This window comes from Channa argus, chromosome 7 (genome assembly GCF_033026475.1).
Source record: "Channa argus isolate prfri chromosome 7, Channa argus male v1.0, whole genome shotgun sequence".
Lineage (NCBI taxonomy): Eukaryota > Metazoa > Chordata > Actinopteri > Anabantiformes > Channidae > Channa > Channa argus.
The window spans coordinates 14,786,206-14,805,827 of record NC_090203.1 but is presented as its reverse complement, the minus strand read 5'-3'; the positions used below and the strand labels follow the sequence as shown (position 1 = coordinate 14,805,827).

The 19,622-nt window shown below is 38.1% G+C and overlaps 3 protein-coding genes across 3 annotated transcripts; 2 read left to right on the top strand and 1 right to left on the bottom strand.

Moving 5' to 3' along the window:
• Positions 1–1,258: 1,258 nt before the first annotated feature.
• fpr1 (formyl peptide receptor 1) lies at positions 1,259–4,922 on the bottom strand. The gene is made up of 2 exons (XM_067511576.1): positions 4,688–4,922; positions 1,259–3,894 (listed from the first exon to the last, which is right to left on the bottom strand). Exons 1-2 carry the CDS (start codon positions 4,908–4,910, stop codon positions 2,747–2,749), a joined length of 1,371 nt encoding a protein of 456 aa, XP_067367677.1. The 5' UTR covers positions 4,911–4,922; the 3' UTR covers positions 1,259–2,746.
• Positions 4,923–10,433: 5,511 nt separating this feature from the next.
• LOC137131029 (trypsin-3-like) lies at positions 10,434–11,907 on the top strand. Its single transcript, XM_067511801.1, has 5 exons — positions 10,434–10,583; positions 10,665–10,815; positions 10,943–11,205; positions 11,284–11,420; positions 11,518–11,907. Exons 1-5 carry the CDS (start codon positions 10,526–10,528, stop codon positions 11,665–11,667), a joined length of 759 nt encoding a protein of 252 aa, XP_067367902.1. The 5' UTR covers positions 10,434–10,525; the 3' UTR covers positions 11,668–11,907.
• A 1,969-nt stretch (positions 11,908–13,876) lies between these two features.
• On the top strand, positions 13,877–18,781 carry has1 (hyaluronan synthase 1). The gene is made up of 5 exons (XM_067511877.1): positions 13,877–13,977; positions 15,101–15,806; positions 15,918–16,143; positions 16,241–16,373; positions 16,475–18,781. Exons 2-5 carry the CDS (start codon positions 15,111–15,113, stop codon positions 17,148–17,150), a joined length of 1,731 nt encoding a protein of 576 aa, XP_067367978.1. The 5' UTR covers positions 13,877–13,977; positions 15,101–15,110; the 3' UTR covers positions 17,151–18,781.
• Positions 18,782–19,622: the final 841 nt, after the last annotated feature.

The window sequence follows — 19,622 nt, the reverse complement described above, 5'->3', positions numbered from 1 at the left end:
CTTTGCAAAATAGCTCAAGCTCAGTCTGGTTACAACCATTTATCATTTTGTGTTGGTCTATGTGGAAAAGTTCAAGGATTTTGAATAATTTTGCAAGGCATTTTATAGATTCTCAAAACCGACTAGTGACTCTTTGTACTTTGACGCAGGTTCTTCAGATTTAGTGCCACAACAGGTTTGGAAAAAAAGTAGGAAAACTTTTAGGGTAAAACATTATTGGTTCCATTAGGTCAATACAGGACAATACAGCATAGAGTGTTTGGGCTCTTTATCGGAACTTTCTTAAAGAATGTTTTTGAATATCAGGGGAGTTATGAAAGTTATGCATAGGTCACAGCACATTAACTGTGAATCAAATTCAAAGTTCAGTGTCTTGCCCAGACACACTTCGACATATAGGGGATTGAGGTGAGACTGCCTGTACCAACTGAGCTACAGCTGCCCCAATACATTATGAACAATAAAATGTCCAGATATTCCAAATGTTTAACAAGTGATTAATCAGTTAGCCAACTATAGAATGAGGTTCCAGAGCCTACTTAAAATGTTGACTTCTTCAATATTACAGGAGTGATTAACTAACAGAATCATGTCCATGATGTTCCTACTGTTCTGACTACCCTTTACCTTTAGCAGCATAGTACTGTCCAAAACAGGTGTTTGTTTTAAGATCATGTCAAGCAAGAGGGTGGATTACAAAAAAAATGCACATGCTGATAATAACTAAAAAAAGGTTTATTAAAAATTTGTAATCACAATTTATTTCCTGACAATGTGACTGGCATACACATAAGCAAGGAACAACAGACTGGCATATTTGGCTGACAGCAGACGCAGATATTCCATGCAAAAATGTTACACAGTCTGTAATAAAGTTTGCTGCTGTTCCTGCTGTGAGAAGTCACCGGTATGCAAAGAACTCTCTCTAGTGGTCAGGTATATTATGAATAGAAACAACATTTAATACTGCACTCTGTGGTAGGTGCTACCTTGGATTGAATATGAGACAATGGGCCACCTCCACGTTCTTGTCATTAGGTTGACTTTACAATACAGCCTCAGGTCAAAGGATTCTTTTGGCCTCTGGTGCTGTGCCATGTAGGCCCATTCAGTAATTTATCAATGGATGTAACATCAGATGAGTGGATTCTTTAATACGCACAACCTTTTCTCTGTATATAAATATTCATTATTATATGACAATCCAGGTTAAGTGTTATGAAGTGATTTTGCAATGAACATTTAAGTAAAAAAACAGTCAAGTGCAAATAACATTTTAATAATGGTAACACAATTATCATCAGTCATCATTGATCATGATCATCATTACTGAAAGAATGATGAAATCATAATTTCATTCTGAATAAATGCATTTTTAGACTCATGTTATGCCACACATTGCTACATTAATAAAGCCATACGGTACATTGAGGAACTTTGCCATTTCATTTTTTCCCATTTAATTAGCCACAAGACAGACAAAAACAATTTTTGTAACTAACGGAGCTCCAGGACATATTCTGAACAAAACTGCCAAAAATCAATTGGTTCTGACTTCTGAAATACTATTAATTAGACAAAATACGTAATTTATAGATTTAAAATTAAACAAAAAGGCTGATTAATCAATAATGAAAACACATTTTAGGTGTGGCTATATAAACATTAATAATACTGTGGAAAATTATTTTAAACTTGTTTGATTATACATATTCGCAGGGTGATGGTCAAAGACATTTTCCCTCATTATAAGATCAAACTAAGCCGAGTAAACAATGCAGTTGCTATTTTAAGCATAAAAATGTCATAGTCACTATCATATTTGTGTATTAGTTTTATATTAGCTGACCTGTATGCTGAATAACAAGTTTAGTAATTAAATCATGCAGTAGACATGTAGCAGTTGTAGCTCTTTTCCTCAGGTTTCTATGGTGACACACACTGTCATGATAGTCACGAGTTATCCCATGTACAATCATAATTGCATCTGTGGCCAGTTGAGGGAGATGTGAGAGGGGTTGTTAATTTGCTATTGGTTTGATTGTGTAGTGCTCCAACAACACTATTTCACAATTCTTTATACTAGTTTGCAGCATACCATATTGTTCTACAAGAAATTCATGTTCTTGATCACAGTACCCTCATCACTGTCATTTAGGTGATGTATTAGCATACGTAACTAACATAGCCCCCAGTTGTGGACCAGTACTTTCCCTTACCCTTTATTAGAAACATTGTGCCATATCTGTGAGTTGCACAAATTTAGCCATACAGTAATGTAACACCTGTTTTGCAATTATGAACTTTTTCTTACTGCATAATGAAGAAACAAATACCTTTTACAATATACTTGCTTTCTTTTTCTGTTCTCTTTCTGTGTCCCTTTGGAATATATTCAGAAATCTGTGTCTTACAAGTCCTAAGTTTATTATTACAAATTACATTTGACTTTTTCATTACATCAAAATGCTTTTACCATATACTTCACTGCAAATTGATGTACACATTGTTGTGCAACAGTATTGTCTATCAGATGTGTCTAATTAAGACGCTTCTTTGTTAGATGCTGTTATTAGCTTAATCGCAGAGCTCATCATCAATAAAACTGGAACAAAGGTTAAACGATTCAGTCCATTATTTTTAGACTGCTTTGATATTTAAAGAAGAAAACAAAAGCTAACATTGTTATATACAGTTACATTTGCTATGTACAGGTACAGTATTTGTTTATTTATCACGAGAAATCTTATACCTCTGCATCAGACACAGACTTGTCTTTACTCCGACTGGTGACCATTGAGTTTGTGTAGGTATAAGAGCGAGAAACCTCTTCCTGGAAAGCAGTCTCCAATACATTCAGAATGGACTTACGAACTTTATCCTTGAAATCTTGGCCCATGAACACATATAGCAGTGGGTTAAGGCAGCTGTTGAGAAAGGCTAGACTGGTGGCTATAGGGACTCCGATAGTGATGACATGGAATAACGTTTCACTTGCATGATTGGCTGTGTGATTCACCATTTCGATTAAACCCATGATGTGATAAGGAGCCCAGCACAGGAAAAAAGTGGTGATAACAGCAGCAATGATCTTAAAGGAGCGACTTGACTGGCTTGCCAGGGTGCGGCTCCTCTTCAAACGATGGATAATCACAGCATAACAAGAAACAATGACAGAGAAGGGGACAACAAATCCCAGGAGGAAGCGGGTGAGGGTCATGGCCTGATGACGAAACTGTCTCAGCTGATTCACAGACAGTGTATCATAGTCATCAGAAAGAGCATAGTTGTTGAAGCAGTTAATAATTTCTTCATTATGATACGCTGGTCCAGTGTCCTTAAAGATGAAATATGGTGCACTGAGAATCAGAGCCAGTATCCAAACACCCATACTCACACAGGACGCTTTGCATACACTTCTGTGGTTCTGAGCCCAGACAGGCCAAACCACAGACACATATCTGTCCACACTGATGACAACCAGGATGTAGACGCTGGCAAACATGTTTAGAAAGCTTACGGTGCTGTTCAATTTGCACATGAACTTGCCAAAAGGCCAGTGGAAATCCAAAGCGGTGTATGTCACACTCAGGGGAAGGAATGCTGTAAAGAGGAAGTCGGCCACAGCGAGGTTAAGGAACCAAACGGTGTTAACTGTTTTCTTCATCTTGAACCCGGTCACCCAGATGACCACTCCATTCCCAAGTACACCAAGAACAAAGGCCAGGCAGTAAACAATAAGAGACATGATGTTAAGAGACTGTCTTAGCTCAATGTGCTCATCCTTATCGTAGTCATAGTCGTCATACAAAGAGTTATTTCTTCCACTGATATCTGTTGTATTGATCAAATACAAAGGGGTAGTGGTCATTAGCTCCATCATTGTCTTAGATTCTGCAACAGAAAAAAACAACAACAATTGTTTACCTAGAGCTCAAAAACTGTCTATATTCAAACATGCGCTTTTTATGATTACATTTCTGTTTTCCAGTGTAAATGTCCATGTAGAATCGGTTTGTTCAAATAACCATAAGAATATAATAAGGATTAGAATTTCGTTATTTTCATTCAAGAAAAACCTCTCATGATCTCAAAAAGTAATATTATATGATGTGTAGCTTGTCATCCAATATCATTAGGCTGCAATGTCTATGATACTTCACAAATTGTGTTCAGTCTGGCACTATATGACCTAAATAGTTAAGGTTAATGCATGGTTAGTGTGTTTCCCTCAGCAAAAGTTAAAGATAGAAATTTGATTTGTTTATGCTGTCACACGCTTTAATGGGAAAGAAAATAAAAAACGACGATCTTATTATTTTTCTGCATTAAATGAATTAGTACATTCGGATGAACATAATAACAATTTGAAGATACTCTTTGTTTCTGGTTTCTGTGCTAGTCTGGTGATGAATAAAAACGTAAGAACCTTTATGTCTGCAAGTTTCACAAAACATGCAAAACTGGCCCTATTACCGATATAACGATAACTGAAATTAAAATGCAAACGTTTTGAGTTTTACCACAGACTAAAAACACTCCGCTTAGACCTTCATCACCTTAAGAATAAAAAAATATCAGAAACGAACTTCAAATATTAGACATCGTTTCTGGTCAAGACATACCAGGTAATCTAGTTGATATTAAAGACTTTTTGTCTCTGAGATAAAGTTTCTGGCTTCAGTACCTTGCACACAGCTCCAGTTCGATGAGTATAAAGTCCACTCCGCACAAATCCGAGCAGCCTGTGGAAACCGTGGAGCGCAGATGGGACACCTTAAATATGTGACGTCACCGCCCACATCGAGGGAGGGCCTCTGACTCGTCGATTGAAGGGCACTGCCCTCTTTCAAATCCATTACAGCTGCATTTTGAACACCCAGCTCTGCAGTCATCAGTACTGCCATCATCAGGTCTACATTTGACTTTGAAAAGCTACTTGCTGTTGCATCAATGTCTGTGTGCGAAATTCTTAGAAGTGCAAAAACTGTGATTAAAAAGAAAAAAAGGTGTTTGTCCAGGATGCCTATAGGCTGGCCCACACTAGCTGTCTGACCTGCGTCAAACTAGAATGTTGTCAAGTTTCCTGAGAAATTCAGCCTCCATACTGCTCTAAACTTTGGAACTTAAGTTATTCAAATTAGGCTTTAATATTAGCCAATAGTTGAAACCACAGGTCAAATGATTAAAAAAAAACAATAGGCTTTAGTTTTGAATAAAGATATCACTTTTCACCCATTTAAACAGCTGCAGCAGCGACTAATTACTACTACTATAAAAATACAACAACACATGGTTACCAGGCATTCAGACCACTGTAACATTACTGAAGATACAATCGCAAAGCACACACTAACCTAGCTAAATGAGCAATTAAACATGTTACAGCAACGCTAACATATCTGTAGCATCTCTGTGGTTACCTATTTGAAGATGCCAGCATCTCCTTGTTTGTCCTCCCATCCTCCTCTCTAGTAATCTGATCCCTATTCATCCTTCATGTCCCAGGCATTATACAGCAGCTTTTAAGGTTCCCAGTGTTACTTTCCACTACAGTCATTTTGCTGTAGGAATTACCCACAAATCGGCCATTTTAACTACACCTGCAGAAACTCTGCTCATGTCCTCTGTAGACAGCTAGACAGCAACCTCTGTCTGCATAACCCATCATTTTTATTCCTGTACATTTCCTCTAATTTGCTTCTCATTTATATTTCTTTTGATTTTTTTTTCTTTTTTCTTTTTTTTTCTTTTTCCTGTTTCAATTATTGGAAATAATGTATTTTGTATACTCAAAAACTATTTTGAGCTTTAATTCTAGAGTGCTTCGCATGTGAAAGAGTTTGCTCAAATATTGGTAAGAACAAAAAATAGTCCCTTGCAGATTATGCTGCTGTCTGACTAACAACTTTAATGATCAGTGCTGATAATCTAAAGTCTGAAACAACTTTACAACTGCTACAGCATGTCTGCTTTGCCACTTGATAGAACCTTTTTCTTTTAGGGAAACTCCAAAAGTGAAAACACAGGGAAACCAAACAACTGATTGCGTAAATTGTGGGTTGTTGAGATGACTACCTGAGAAATAGTTGGGCAGTGACTTCTCAGCACCAGTGATCCTACTGTGTAATGTGTTTTTCAGCGTGGTTGAGCTTAGGTCTAATTACTCTGTGTTGACTGTTTAAACTGGCATCTGGACACGTAGGCTACATAATTTTTAATGTCCCCTATATTCAGCCTTTGATTAAAGAAAGGCAAAGCAAAATTTGTTGATGAATTAACTTTTTGATAAGGAGTTTTATAGACTTCGTCTTTGCTACTCTTAACTTGAAAATAGACACAATTGTGTTACCTGTGTGAGCTTCCAAACCTGCAAGGAAAATGCTTCTGGTGAATGTTTTTGCTTACCCTGTTCTGGAAGTTTCAGGGGCCTGGTGGCTCAGTGGTAGAGCATTGGGTTGGGATGCAGAAGCCCACAGGTACCAATCCCACCTGGTGTGTCCCCGCCTAGCCACCAAGGGCCACCTTGGTGCCGGTCCCGAGCCCAGATATAAAAATGGAAGGGTTGCGGCAGAAAGAGCATCAGGCCTAAAAACTCATGCCAAATCAATGTGTGGAACACATTCCGTTGTGGTGACCCATGAAGGGACAAGCCAAAAAGCACTGATCTGTGATTTCTGGAAGGAGTGTCACCACTGATGCAGTATACCTACGTTCTGCAATATATTCGTTTTCATCCTGTTTTACTGGAAGATGTGTTTTGACATTTCTTAATACGTTTGAAGTACAAGTGCAAGTGTATCAGATGCACATTTTAAGAAACAAATGTGAAAATTAAGCAACAGAAACACGACCTTGTAATAGTCAAACATCAAATACACAGCGTGTTTTTTTTTCAACTTTCAGTTATTTTCTGCACTTTATTGCACACCATTAAATAATCAAAAGCCAAATATCCGCCCTGCATCATAACAAAAAGGGCAGTTATGCTTCAGCACTTCAACACAGTACTACAGCACAGATAGAATGGCAGAACAGCAAAAATGACATTTGATCAGCACAGAGTACAACCAACTATGCTGCAGACTCATGCAGAGCATGGGGGTTGAGACTTTCACCCTGGAGCAAATCTAAACAATAATTCCCTGCAATTTCATTTTAAACCTGACTGGCTCACAGCTAAATAAATGTGTCAACAGAAAGATAGGGTAACAACAATGTGGATATGGCGAAGGTTTGCTCTCATGTCCCCAGCTGAGCTGTTTTTTGTGGATTTTATCTGACATACATATATTTTCTCTCACATTGTTCATCTTTACTCTAGGTTTAGCTGCCCTTCCACCCACACATTTATACACTTGGTAAGATCGTTCTTTTTCTTCCCTTTTATTTTGCAGAGTTTCCTGTGGAAAGTTACAAAAAGTTTGTATGATGGGTCAGTAATTTCGGTTCACATTACAAATGTATAAACACTGACATTAAAGCAAAAATAGCAGTGGGCAAATATAATTCTTATTATGGGGCACAGTTTGACATCTTGGAACAGAATCTCAGTAACACAGCAAAGTTCATCAACAGAAATAAAAGAGAGGATTCAAAAACCTATGCAAAAATCTTTCACAAACTTTGAAAACAGCTGTTTTGTGCAAACTTTTGTATAACTAAATGTTTACTGACAATACCTGTTTGAGAAATATATTTTCATATTTTCAACTGACATTTAAAATTTAAAGTATGTTGAAAACTACAGCTGAATTGTGTACTGTGATTATCTGATTAATCCACTGGCTAAATAAACTCAAAGTTAGACATCAAAATAGATAATCCTGAATTTATATTGCAATAAGAAATTTCTTCAATGCTCCAGGAGGAGGTTAATAAGCCACACTGGCAAACAATAAAACAAGAAAAGCACCTTAGTGATGGTGCTGGTCTTTAGTTTTAGGTTTTTTACACAATCAAACACAATGAGGCTCAAAATGCTGAACTGATCAGATTTGCAAAATGTGACCTGCTACAACCTGCCCAACCCTAAAAATGAATCTGAAGGGATGCATATACACACACCCTACACAGGAACTGTGTCCTGCCAGGAGTCCAGATGTGAGGGGGAGGAAGAAAAAGAGAAGGAAGAGAGAGCGAGAAAAAGCATGAGAGACATTAAATATCTGATGTGTCTGTGTCCATGTCTCCAGCCCCTGCATGAGTTAAGTGCCATGCACTCATATTTGAGTGTGTAGGAGGACTCATGTTTCTGTTATTATTCCCTTTTTTTGATACTTAGATGTTCAGCATCTGAGAAACATCTCCACTGAGAGTTATTTAAATGAGGACCAACACCAACTCAATCTGACTACAGGATACCTTTTCATTTGAACTGAGCAAGTCACACAAGTGTGACTGTGCTATTCTGTAAATGACATGCCTGTTTTAGCTAAAATGTAGATAGTGTGTCTATTCTTTAAATTTGATAATAATCCTCTTAAGCAATTGGTTCTCCATTTTTTCTTTCTGTGCTGATGTGTTTTTTGTTTAATTTTGCTGCAGACTCTTGTACTAGAACTTAAAGGCAGAGCATTTTGCTGGTGTCTGTAGGGGATATTAATAGCTATCCCAAGGCTATAGTTTGAGGGAAGCCTTCAGAACCCAGGGCTTGCCACAGTTCTTGATTTACCATGCAAACGTACAATTATGTGTGTGCTGCACAAATACCAATTTGGGTGTGTAAAACAACTCATGGAGGTTTAAAGGGAATTTAGTTTTGTGGTGGGGGATATACGCATTTGGAGTTTGGGGGTTTATTATTCACTACAGGCTGGAAGGGTGGGAGTGGAACCTGAAAGACACAACAAAATGTATCTGTGTCTGTGTGTGTCTTTGTTTGTGGGACAGTAAAGTACTAATGACATACGCCTGCATCAGCGTCAGTGTAATATACCTAGTATTTTTCGTCGCTGTTTAGAGCAAAACACTGTGAGCTCACATTATTTCTAAACCCTTTGCTTCTTTAGTAAGGGAGAAGAGTGGTACACTAGCTGTTGTGCTGAAACATCTCTACAGAAGGACTGACCCAAATAGTGGCAATCTACTGAATCTACTGGTTACTGGTGAAACCTCGAAGGTTTGTTGATCTTGTTGCGGTGCTGACTGGAAATGAAACCCCTCTGTCTCATGAGTGTGGAGAGGTCAGGAATTTTGTTTTTCAAGGCAATATGGGTGCCATCGGGTTTCAACCATGTGGCTCAGTGACGTTTTTTTATTCCATAAAATCCACCACATACAGGGGAAAAAAGCTGAACCTCAATAACTTAAACCACTTCCTTACTTTGTGAACACTTAGAACCACAATTCCTGGTCCTTCTTTAGGAGACCTAAAGGATATGAGTAATAAGCTTGTTCCAGCTGTGTCCCAACAAGTCTGGCACTGTGCAAGTCTTATAGTACACATCTTTAACACTGTACTCTCTCTGTTTGCCTGAGGGAATCTTAGGCACAGTGGAATGGGTTCAGAGGAACCAGAACTGGTAAACCATGCAGGGAATGTCAAATGGTGTGAAAAAAAGAAAGATTTATCTTTCTGCATATTGAGACTAAGAGTTGGGATGAAAAATACAGGAACAATATGTTGATTGTGGTAGTTCCAGTTTGCAGGGACAGCAGTCTTCAAAGTGAAGTCATTCTCTTGTTACTTAACTAATCCAAAGTATTCCAATATGGCCACTGTTTTGCACATGTGCAACTTTACAAACATCTGGGTGTCACATGTAAAGCTATCAAAAGCATTTTCTTCAGGGGACACTTTATTGGCTACTGCAGACTTCTGTTGAAAATGTACTCAGAATTTATTGATGTAATCTAACAAGGACAGGTAAGCCTATCTGCAACTCTAGAGTTTTTTTCAGTTTTTTTTCAAACTATTTTTATTTTGCCTCACCAAGTTGTTGCAGTAGTTTGCTGTCAGTTTTGATATGTTAAATTAACAACAGCGCTGAATATATCCGAATATTTACAAGAGTGTTAGAAGAAACTTTTGTTTGCCAAGCTGCTTACCAAATTAAATTTCAAAATAGCACTGTATGATGAAGCTATCTGAAAAAGTATACTGGTGACTAATTTATTTGAACAGCATAAATACAAATTAATTTCAACCAGGAAAGAAACATTGGGGACATCAGTGATAATTTACTGATAATATGCAGGACATTAAACTACAGACATTGTCCACATCAGATTTGATTTATGTTCTGACTGAACTCAAAATGACAATGGGAAATTCCAAATGTTATTTTTGCATTTGTTTCTTTTGTTGAGCTTTTTCTTTTGGAATTTTTGACGGATTTTTATGATTTTCTTGTTATATTATAATCTTATATATTGCACGTTACACCAGGATCCTGTGGAAACAAAACACATGTTCAAGGTTAGAATGTGTACCTCTGACGTTCGAAGGCCTTGAGCAAAAGCAGATAAGAGGACTAAAATACCTGAATGTAAGAGAGGGACAGCACTTTAACCTGCTGGTCAGATGGAGAGAAGCATGAAGCATTTCATACTTTCATACTTTACTTTCTTCGGATGGGCAGGTATGATACAGCATTGATGCACATATTTGATTCAATATTTTATGATTAAAGATTACACTTTTTAAAATCTCCATACAATAGTTGCCCTGCAGGATGACAGGATTGTTGGAGGGTATGAGTGCCCAAAAAATTCTGTGCCCTATCAAGTGTCTCTCTTCAGTGGATACAACTTCTGTGGTGGAACTCTTCTGTCTGATGAGTGGGTCCTGTCTGCTGCACACTGCAAACCAAAGTAAGAAGACTGAGCACTTAGCCTTTTTCTCTTTAAACATGATGTAAGGCTAAACTAATAGGTTTATCTTATGCTTGGACACTTCTTCTCTTAATCTCTCTCTTAATAATGGGTTTAATTGTTTCAGGTCAAATGCAGAAATTCGATTGGGAGAGCACAACATCTGGGAATTTGAAGGGACTGAACAGCATATTATATCGGCAAAGTTTATCATCCACCCTGACTACAACCCCCGCACGCAGGACAATGATATCATGCTCATCAAACTAAGTCAACCTGCGACTCTTAACAGCTTTGTGCGGCCTGCATCACTTCCATCGAGATGTGCAAGTGATGGGACGATGTGCCAGATTTCTGGATGGGGGAATCTGCGCCCCAGCAATGAGGGCTGTGAGTTTTTCCCCCTCTTTTTCATGCCATGATTACACAATAAAGCACTTTATACTGTATTTCTTTTTCTTTCTCCAGCGAGGTACCCCGATAAGTTGCAATGCCTTGAAGCTCCTCTCTTGAGTGATGACATATGCTTTAATGCATATCCTTTCCAAATCACTGAAAACATGATCTGCGCTGGTTATTTGGAGGGAGGGAAGGACTCCTGTCAGGTCATACAGAGCTCGTACCTACAATACAGTTTTCCTGATTCTTGATATAAAGAATGCACCAGGAACGACAGCCTATTTCTTCCTTTTTTCTTCTTAGGGTGACTCTGGGGGTCCCATGATTTGTAATGGAGAGCTCCAGGGTGTTGTATCATGGGGACATGGGTGTGCTCAGAGAAAGAAGCCTGGAGTGTACACCAGAGTTTGCAATTACATCTACTGGATCAAGAACACAATGGCGTCTGGTTAAGCTGAAAATATTAAAGAATTCAAATGTGAACTGGCAAAACTGGTAAAGTCAGCTGTGTAAAGTGTTAGCTTTACTGGTTTATAGGTGTGTGATATTACATCCTGCAGATATACATCTGCTTTTCTCTTCACATTTTCACACACAGTAGTGAAAACTTCTACAAGAATTTAAAACTGTGACACCAGTGTATTGCTCAACAAGTGTGTAAAACAAGTGTTTCATTAATATGTGTTTGCAAAACCTTGTGTCAGTCCCATAATTCATAGCGTTGGTTAGTATGTCAGTAAATCAAAAGTATCTCAGGGTGTAATAAATTGTGTGACAGATCTAGAGCCAAATACAAGACCCGTATTTCGCTCTACTCAAAGCTCGGACTCAGAGTAATATGAATGAGGAGACAAGCTTCTTACTGAAGAATGCCTCAGTAAAAGGCAAACCTGAAATTTACACTGAGCCAACAGTAAATCACCATGGTCACAAAATGCTGCCACAGTGCTCTCTGTGGGTTGAAACTGTGAAGCACGTTGCACACTCTTGCCACGCTTCATAATCACTGGGTATGGAAAAGTGGAATTTATCCAGTTGATTATTCAGTAACCTTCTTTAGTTTGTTAAAGCGCCTGGAGATCCACGATGTCCTGGTTCAGTTTAGGTCTTAATATTATTTTTGTAAGTCTCATGTTAATGCAGATGGAAAATTATTGAGCTCCTAAAAAAGTAATCACATGTCCTAAATCCTTTCCGAGGACTTTAGTCCATAACATCTGTGAGTAAGGGCACGGAATACTCACACACATCACAAAATCACAAAATCATTCAAGTGGATTATGGTTGCTTGGGTGGGGCAGAGGCAGGAGGAGCAAGTCACTAGGCATTTGCTTGACCACCAATTAAAGACTGTGGGCTGACTAGGTTTCTGAAGAGAAAAAAATAGCTGTTATTGGAATGAAACGTGCTGAATGCTAGACATTTTTTGAAAACATGACCTTGGACAGAATGTTGATTCTGGCAATACAGATGTCTGTGTTTTGATTTTAATAATTCCACAAACCATGTTTACAAAAATGTTATGGCATCATGCATTGGCATTTTACAGGACATGTTCTTGATGTGGGCACAGAATTATGCAGTTAAACCTTTTGCAAAGGCAGGGATTAGCCTGGGACATGCCAGCAGTTTTGCCATTAGCTCATCATATAATCAAAGTAGACCAAGATTCCAACAATAATAAAATAGGAAACCTATACAGGTCAGGGCTGTGAAGGACAAGCTCACTATAAAAAACCCAAATATAATAAATGTAAGGGAAGCCAGTTCATCAGCTAAACACATTGACTAGCATGAACTCTGTACATGACATCATCTGCCTGGTGGCTTCTATTTAGCTTTGACATGAAGCATGTTGACAGCTCAGGCCAGCTCTTGTGGCTAAGGGTGTGGACCTTCGTGAACAGTCAACAGATTTCCCCATAGAGAAACCTTCCAGAGATTAAATCACAGTTATGTTAGGACATTAACACAAACTCAGAGTACCATATAGGACAGACTTTGACTTTTGAAGTCAATGATTAGCATCAGAGAACAGGGACATGGCCTCCTTACACTGACACGGCGTTTACATCCTCTTCTATTACACCACACAACCAAATACCTGCGTTCCTCCCTACTTCCCGCTTTTCTTTGGTTTGGTCTGAACTGTCAGATAAGAGCCAGCAGAGGGCAACATTTAACTTGTAAAAGCACGATTGCAAATCTTCATGGTAACTTATTTTTTCTCTTAATGAAAACGTGAAAAAATACCTCCATATTTTGTCATCTGGCTGAACATGTTCTGGCAAACATACTCCAGTTTCATTTCCAAACTTAATATCTCATATCCTCAAAACCATATCAGTCCCAGGACTGCATTTCTTTTTATTTCAAGCCTACAAAAAAATTATTAGAAAATTGGATCAGATAAAAATATTGTTGTGATTGTCGTTATTATTAAAAAACAGGTAAAAAAAATGTACGAATATGCATGGTATGGAAAAAACACGGGGCTCTTCAGATATTTTTTCCCAATAGTTTTGTAGAAGGTTCCCGGACTGAACATCTCATGGTAAAAAAAAAAAAAACGACCATCGCCTTGCTCCTGACGCACAACTGAGTCAGTGGGGCCGCGCGTAATTTATATTTCCCCAGACATAAAAAGCATGCACATGGCTCCAACCCGTCTTTACTCTAGTAAGTCATACAGCCAACAAGTAGCCAGACAAGAAGTCACAGAGTGGATGTCTCGAAAATTTAAAGCCAGGGGAACTTCACGAGGTAGGATTCAAATTAATAACGCTAAAATGCGTTTTTCTTGCGGTTTTACTCAGAAATTCTCACGAATGCAGTGCAATTAAATCTAAACTTAGTGCTATTGTTGGATATTATTATGTTATGTTATTGATGAATAATGATTTAAAATTTCTGCTAGCGGTATTATTTTTGTTTACAGTTTTGCTGCATAAACGATTATTAACTCTTTAGACTATTTATTATTGATTGTAAGTTACCAGATTATGAACAAGGTTTTTGGTTAGTGTAGCAGCTTTTTTAGGTCAGATACAGTTTCTGTCACAATAACAAATTGTGCTTGTTTGCGAGTGTGGAATAGGTTGTTTACAGTTAACTTGCACTGTTTCAAGCATTTATACACTGTAATTTTGTATTCAGTTTAAATAACCAAAGTAAATAAATTTTGAAGTAAGAAACTTCTCAGTCTTTTAGAAGCACTATGTCCAAATATCCAGAAGAATGAATGTCAGCTGTGTCTTCTATAAAATCACATGAAGTGGAGTGACACAGTTAGGTCCATAGACAGTATAATTTATACAGTGCCACAGTTTTCATCATGTTGGCTCTGTATGCCACAACAAATCATGTCAAATGAAACAATAAAGATGTGATTGAATTGGTTTTATTTTCCCCAGAACAACCAGCTAGAGACAGCGACAATAAAGGCCTGGCAGTAGATCACCAGGGAAGCAATTTAGCATCTAGTAATGTCTTTGAGCTCCAGACGTCATTGACTGCAAAAGATTTTCAATCAAATATTAAAAGTATCACTTTAATTTGTGAATATGTTTGTTCTTGGTTGTTTTATTTTAAACCCTTTATTATAGTGTAGAAAGTCAAATGAGAAAAAATTGTGTTTCTGTCCAAATATATATGGACCTAAATGTAGTTGTCAGTAATACACATTCATGGATAAACAGTCTGGTTTTCTGGGATTTCAAATATTATATAGTGAAGCTTTATTGTTTTCCAAGTTTTATTGATTTTTACCTTTTTTAAAATCCACCTAGTTTCCTTTGATGTACAATATTTCCAAACCACAATGCAATAATCTTTTTTTGCATGTACAAGCCATACTAACATGTTGTCTCTGTTTCTTTTGGAAAAGAAGAGACACAATGAAGCTGAAACATTTATTAAAGAAGCTGGGTTCAATATTCCGTGCCATCCTCACTTTCCTGTTTGCTCTGCTGGTTCTGGCTGTGATGGTGTGGGCTTATGTTGAGGGTTTTCAGCTGGTGACCTCCACGTATGGAATCATCTCTTTTGGATTTTATGGACTACTCCTCTCACTTCACGTGTTGGTCCAGAGCTTGTTTGCGTTTATTGAACATTGGCGCATGAGAACCCGGACAAATCCTTGCACCTTTACCAAAACCATCGGCTTTACCATATCAGCTTACCAGGAAGACCCCGACTATCTCAGAGAGTGCCTAAACTCCATCAAAGCCCTCAAGTACCCTCCTGAGCTGTTGCGCATTATCATGGTGGTAGACGGGAACTCACAGAATGACAAGTATATGATGGACATGTTCATGGAGGTGTTTGCAGATCAGGATCCTGGCTGTTATGTATGGACAAACAACTACCATGCATGGGACGCCACCCAGGCCCAGCAGGATGTACAAATAGCTACAGCAATAGGCTTGGAAGTGTATACTGATAATGTAATAGAAGAGGATTCGGAGAAAAAATATGTAGAGCACCTGATCCAGACTAAGAGGTGTGTGTGCATCATGCAGAAGTGGGGTGGCAAGCGAGAGGTGATGTACACAGCGTTTAAAGCACTTGGCTCATCAGTTGACTATATTCAGGTATCTATTTTTATTTTCTCCTAAATATTTATCACATTATGATTGTTTTACTTAAAGAACATCAACGCATAGCTCAGTCTTAATGATGTGACTCTCTTTCATCTTCTACAGGTGTGTGACTCAGACACTAAACTAGACCCTCTGGCCACAGTGGAGCTATGTAAGGTGCTGGAGAGTAATCCCAAGTATGGTGCTGTCGGAGGAGATGTGATGATCCTCAACCTGAAAGACTCTTACATCAGCTTCATGAGCAGCCTCAGGTACTGGATGGCTTTCAACATTGAAAGGTCCTGCCAGTCTTTCTTCAACTGTGTGTCCTGCATAAGTGGTCCTTTGGGTAGGTAACAATTGCAAATGTCAGGCACCTGTAGTGATGGCTTTAATGCAGAGTTGCAATTTGGAACTGATATTTCTTTGGTTGTTTCTTCATGAAGGTCTGTATAGGAATGATATTCTCCAGCAGTTTCTGGAGTCTTGGTACAACCAGAAGTTTCTGGGGACTCACTGCACATTTGGTGATGACAGACATCTCACCAATCGTATGCTGAGCATGGGATATGCCACAAAGTAAGACATTTCCAAACATAACTATGTCATGAAAGATACATCACAATTACTTTCAAATCATGTAGTGAGATTGAATACAAACGATTTTATATTTTTTTTAGATACACAGCCCGCTCCAAATGCTACACAGAGACACCTCCTCAGTTTCTGCGCTGGCTCAACCAGCAGACCCGCTGGACTAAATCGTACTTCCGCGAGTGGCTGTACAATGCAATGTGGTGGCATAAGCACCACCTATGGATGACCTATGAGTCCATCGTTTCAGGTGTTTTCCCCTTTTTTGTCACTGCCACCATCATCCAGCTGTTTTGGACAGGCACCCTGTGGGACATCCTCTGGATTCTGTGCTGCATCCAGCTGATCGGCCTGGTTAAAGCGATGTATGCCTGTGTCTTACGCAGAGACTTGGAGATGGTGTTTATGTCTCTTTACTCAGCTCTGTACATGACAAGCCTGCTTCCTGCTAAATACTTTGCAATTCTTACCATGAACAAAAGTAGCTGGGGGACATCAGGTAGGCGTAATATTGTAGGAAACTACATCCCCCTCCTCCCTCTTTCAGTGTGGGCAGCCATCTTATTAGGTGGGCTCAGCTACACAATCTACAGGGAAAGTCAGCTGGACTGGTTAACTCCAGCCAAGATTCTGGAGACCAAGTTTCTTATCTTTGGCAGTGTGGCCTACGTATGTTACTGGTTGCTTATGATGTTGCTCTACTGGGTGTGGTTCCGCAGGTTATGTAGAAAACGCTCTGGAAGTTACACACTGAGTGTGTAGATCTGTCCTGTGATGGACTATGAAGAAAGAAAGAATTTATTCAGTGTATTCAGTTGATTTCATTTATTTATTTTGACTCATATTGCAGAAACTGATGGAGCCACCAATCTTAAAAAAGGGAATAAATATTGGCAACGGAATGGAAAGCCCTCATATTACATAATAATTTTTTTTGAACAGGTAACAAAAATATCAATAATAAAGAAAAATATTTGATCATTATTGGGATATTGTTGCATGCTTAAATTAAACTGTACTGGGGGCTGTACCGAGTGCTTGCACTTTCTTGTTGAAGTTTCTCTTTATCAGTTGATGACATGAGGTATTTTCGGTCTTCCATCAGATATTTAACATTTATTTATGATATCTGAAAATAGAAAATTGATATTTTTGTATTTTTATATTTGTATTCAATTGCATGTGTAAGGAATCAGGTTTCTGAATAATTTAAACTCTGTCCATGTGTATATACATAACTTTACAAAGACATCCACGTTTCACTGTGTATCTTTATTTGACATCACTACTGCTGTTGTTATTGCACTGGATCCTAGACAGCACAATCTGCAGTGTTGCAGACTCACTGAAGTATACACTTAATTATATGGAGTAGGTATAGCATTTAAAAATGTCTGTATTCCTGCTTACACCTGCTTAAGTGATATGTGAAGTATGTAGGATGCACTTTGATAATTTTTTTTACCACAAAGAAAAAGACAAAACAAGTTTACACATACTTTCTGAGATATGTTGCAGAATACTGTGAAATTGTGACAAAATTGAAGAGTTTGATAAGAGATGAACACATAAAATGTTTTTTTGATGTGCACAGTTCTGTTCTTTGGTTCATAGCGAACAGTTTCCATGTACTGTACAACTGGATTGCTTAAATCATTTTTTCCATGCATTAGCACAAACATGTATATCTGTAAAACACGCACTGAATAAAATAGTAAAAAGGTTTTTAGATCAAATTGAAGAGGCTGCTGAGGGCATCTCAACTTGTTTTAAGGCATATTAAAAAATTTTAATATTTGTACGCTAAAAGTTTCTTAAGTAGACACAGGGTTTATAGTCATTTGTAATGAACCAACAACATCTGTTAATTGAAATCAAAGTGCCTATATGCTGTGATCTGCCATGCTGTGCTGTAAGCAAATGTGTGTGTTAGAAAAGTTCAATAAAACAAAACATTTTATTTCATAAAAACATTGCCTCCTATTTATCTTTTATCATATCTAACCAATTATTAACAAATATTAATTGTATTTATTGCCACAGGGCAATGGCTAAGTAACCGAGGTAGAAAATTCAATTTGTCCATAATGCTTTATTGTTTTTTACACAAGAGTCTCCCATATGTGCTTACTTCCCTATTGGGCCCCTCTTTAACTGTAGAATGTTTGTCTGTCTAGGAGTGTTTTGTAGATGGTGCGAGTGAAATCCCTGCTTGGTCGTTTGTAGATATAATTTTAATAGGCATTTATATTGTCTGAGAATGAGTCCAAATACTAGGTAAAGACAAGTCATCACTTCATTCTATTTACATGTTATATCAAAATTATTCCCTAACTGCACCTTTTCTAGTATTTTAAATATTTGACTGCAGTCAATGAATGCTTTTTGGCTCCCCATCCTTTCTGTCCACTTGCTATTAACACAATATCTTTACAATGCCTACAGGGATTTTAACTATCTGGCACAAACATCTACTTGGACTCAAACTGCAGCTTGACTGGTGGGTGGAGCCAAAAAATCATGAGGCAGGAATTCCAGTTGGTTTCTAAATGACTATTGAAAGACTATTGGGACAAAAAGGGGTCAAACTTACCATCTGCTGAGACCATGCGGACACACACTGAGCTGTGCTAGTAGATCTTATACTCAGAAATGATTTGGCTGGAGGAAATGTTTTTCCATCTCTGGATGTTACTGAAATTCCGAGCACTGATGTTTGTGTCTGATTCTGCTGTGCTAAACTCACCCCCTGTTTCCCGTTTGTGCTGTAACCCATGCACAAGAACGAAAGCTTGGAATCTTGGTGGATCTCAGAGACTCATTCATGAGCATCTCTGATCCCACAAATTTGCCATCAGAATGTAAAGACAGTAATGAATCTGTTTACATTGATTTACAGCCTGATGACAAGATGCTGTCTCTCTTAGTAGACAGATATCAGTTAATTAGAGCGTAGGGATCTGATCCAAATTTATCTCACTGTTTGTCCCGAATGAAAAATCTAACATGTGAAAAGTTTGTGTCTTACCTGCTAGATGATGGTGTTCTAAAGCGCCACTGGTTACCGAGCTCTGGTTCCACATATGAGTCCGTGTGCCAAATTGTTGTTACAAGTAACAAACTTACAATGGTATCCTTCGTTATATTTTCTGGCCTGTACTTAAATCCGATGTTGCAAAGCTCTGCCATTCTTGCCACACCTGCCAAGTCTCTGGTAAACCCAATCAGTTAATC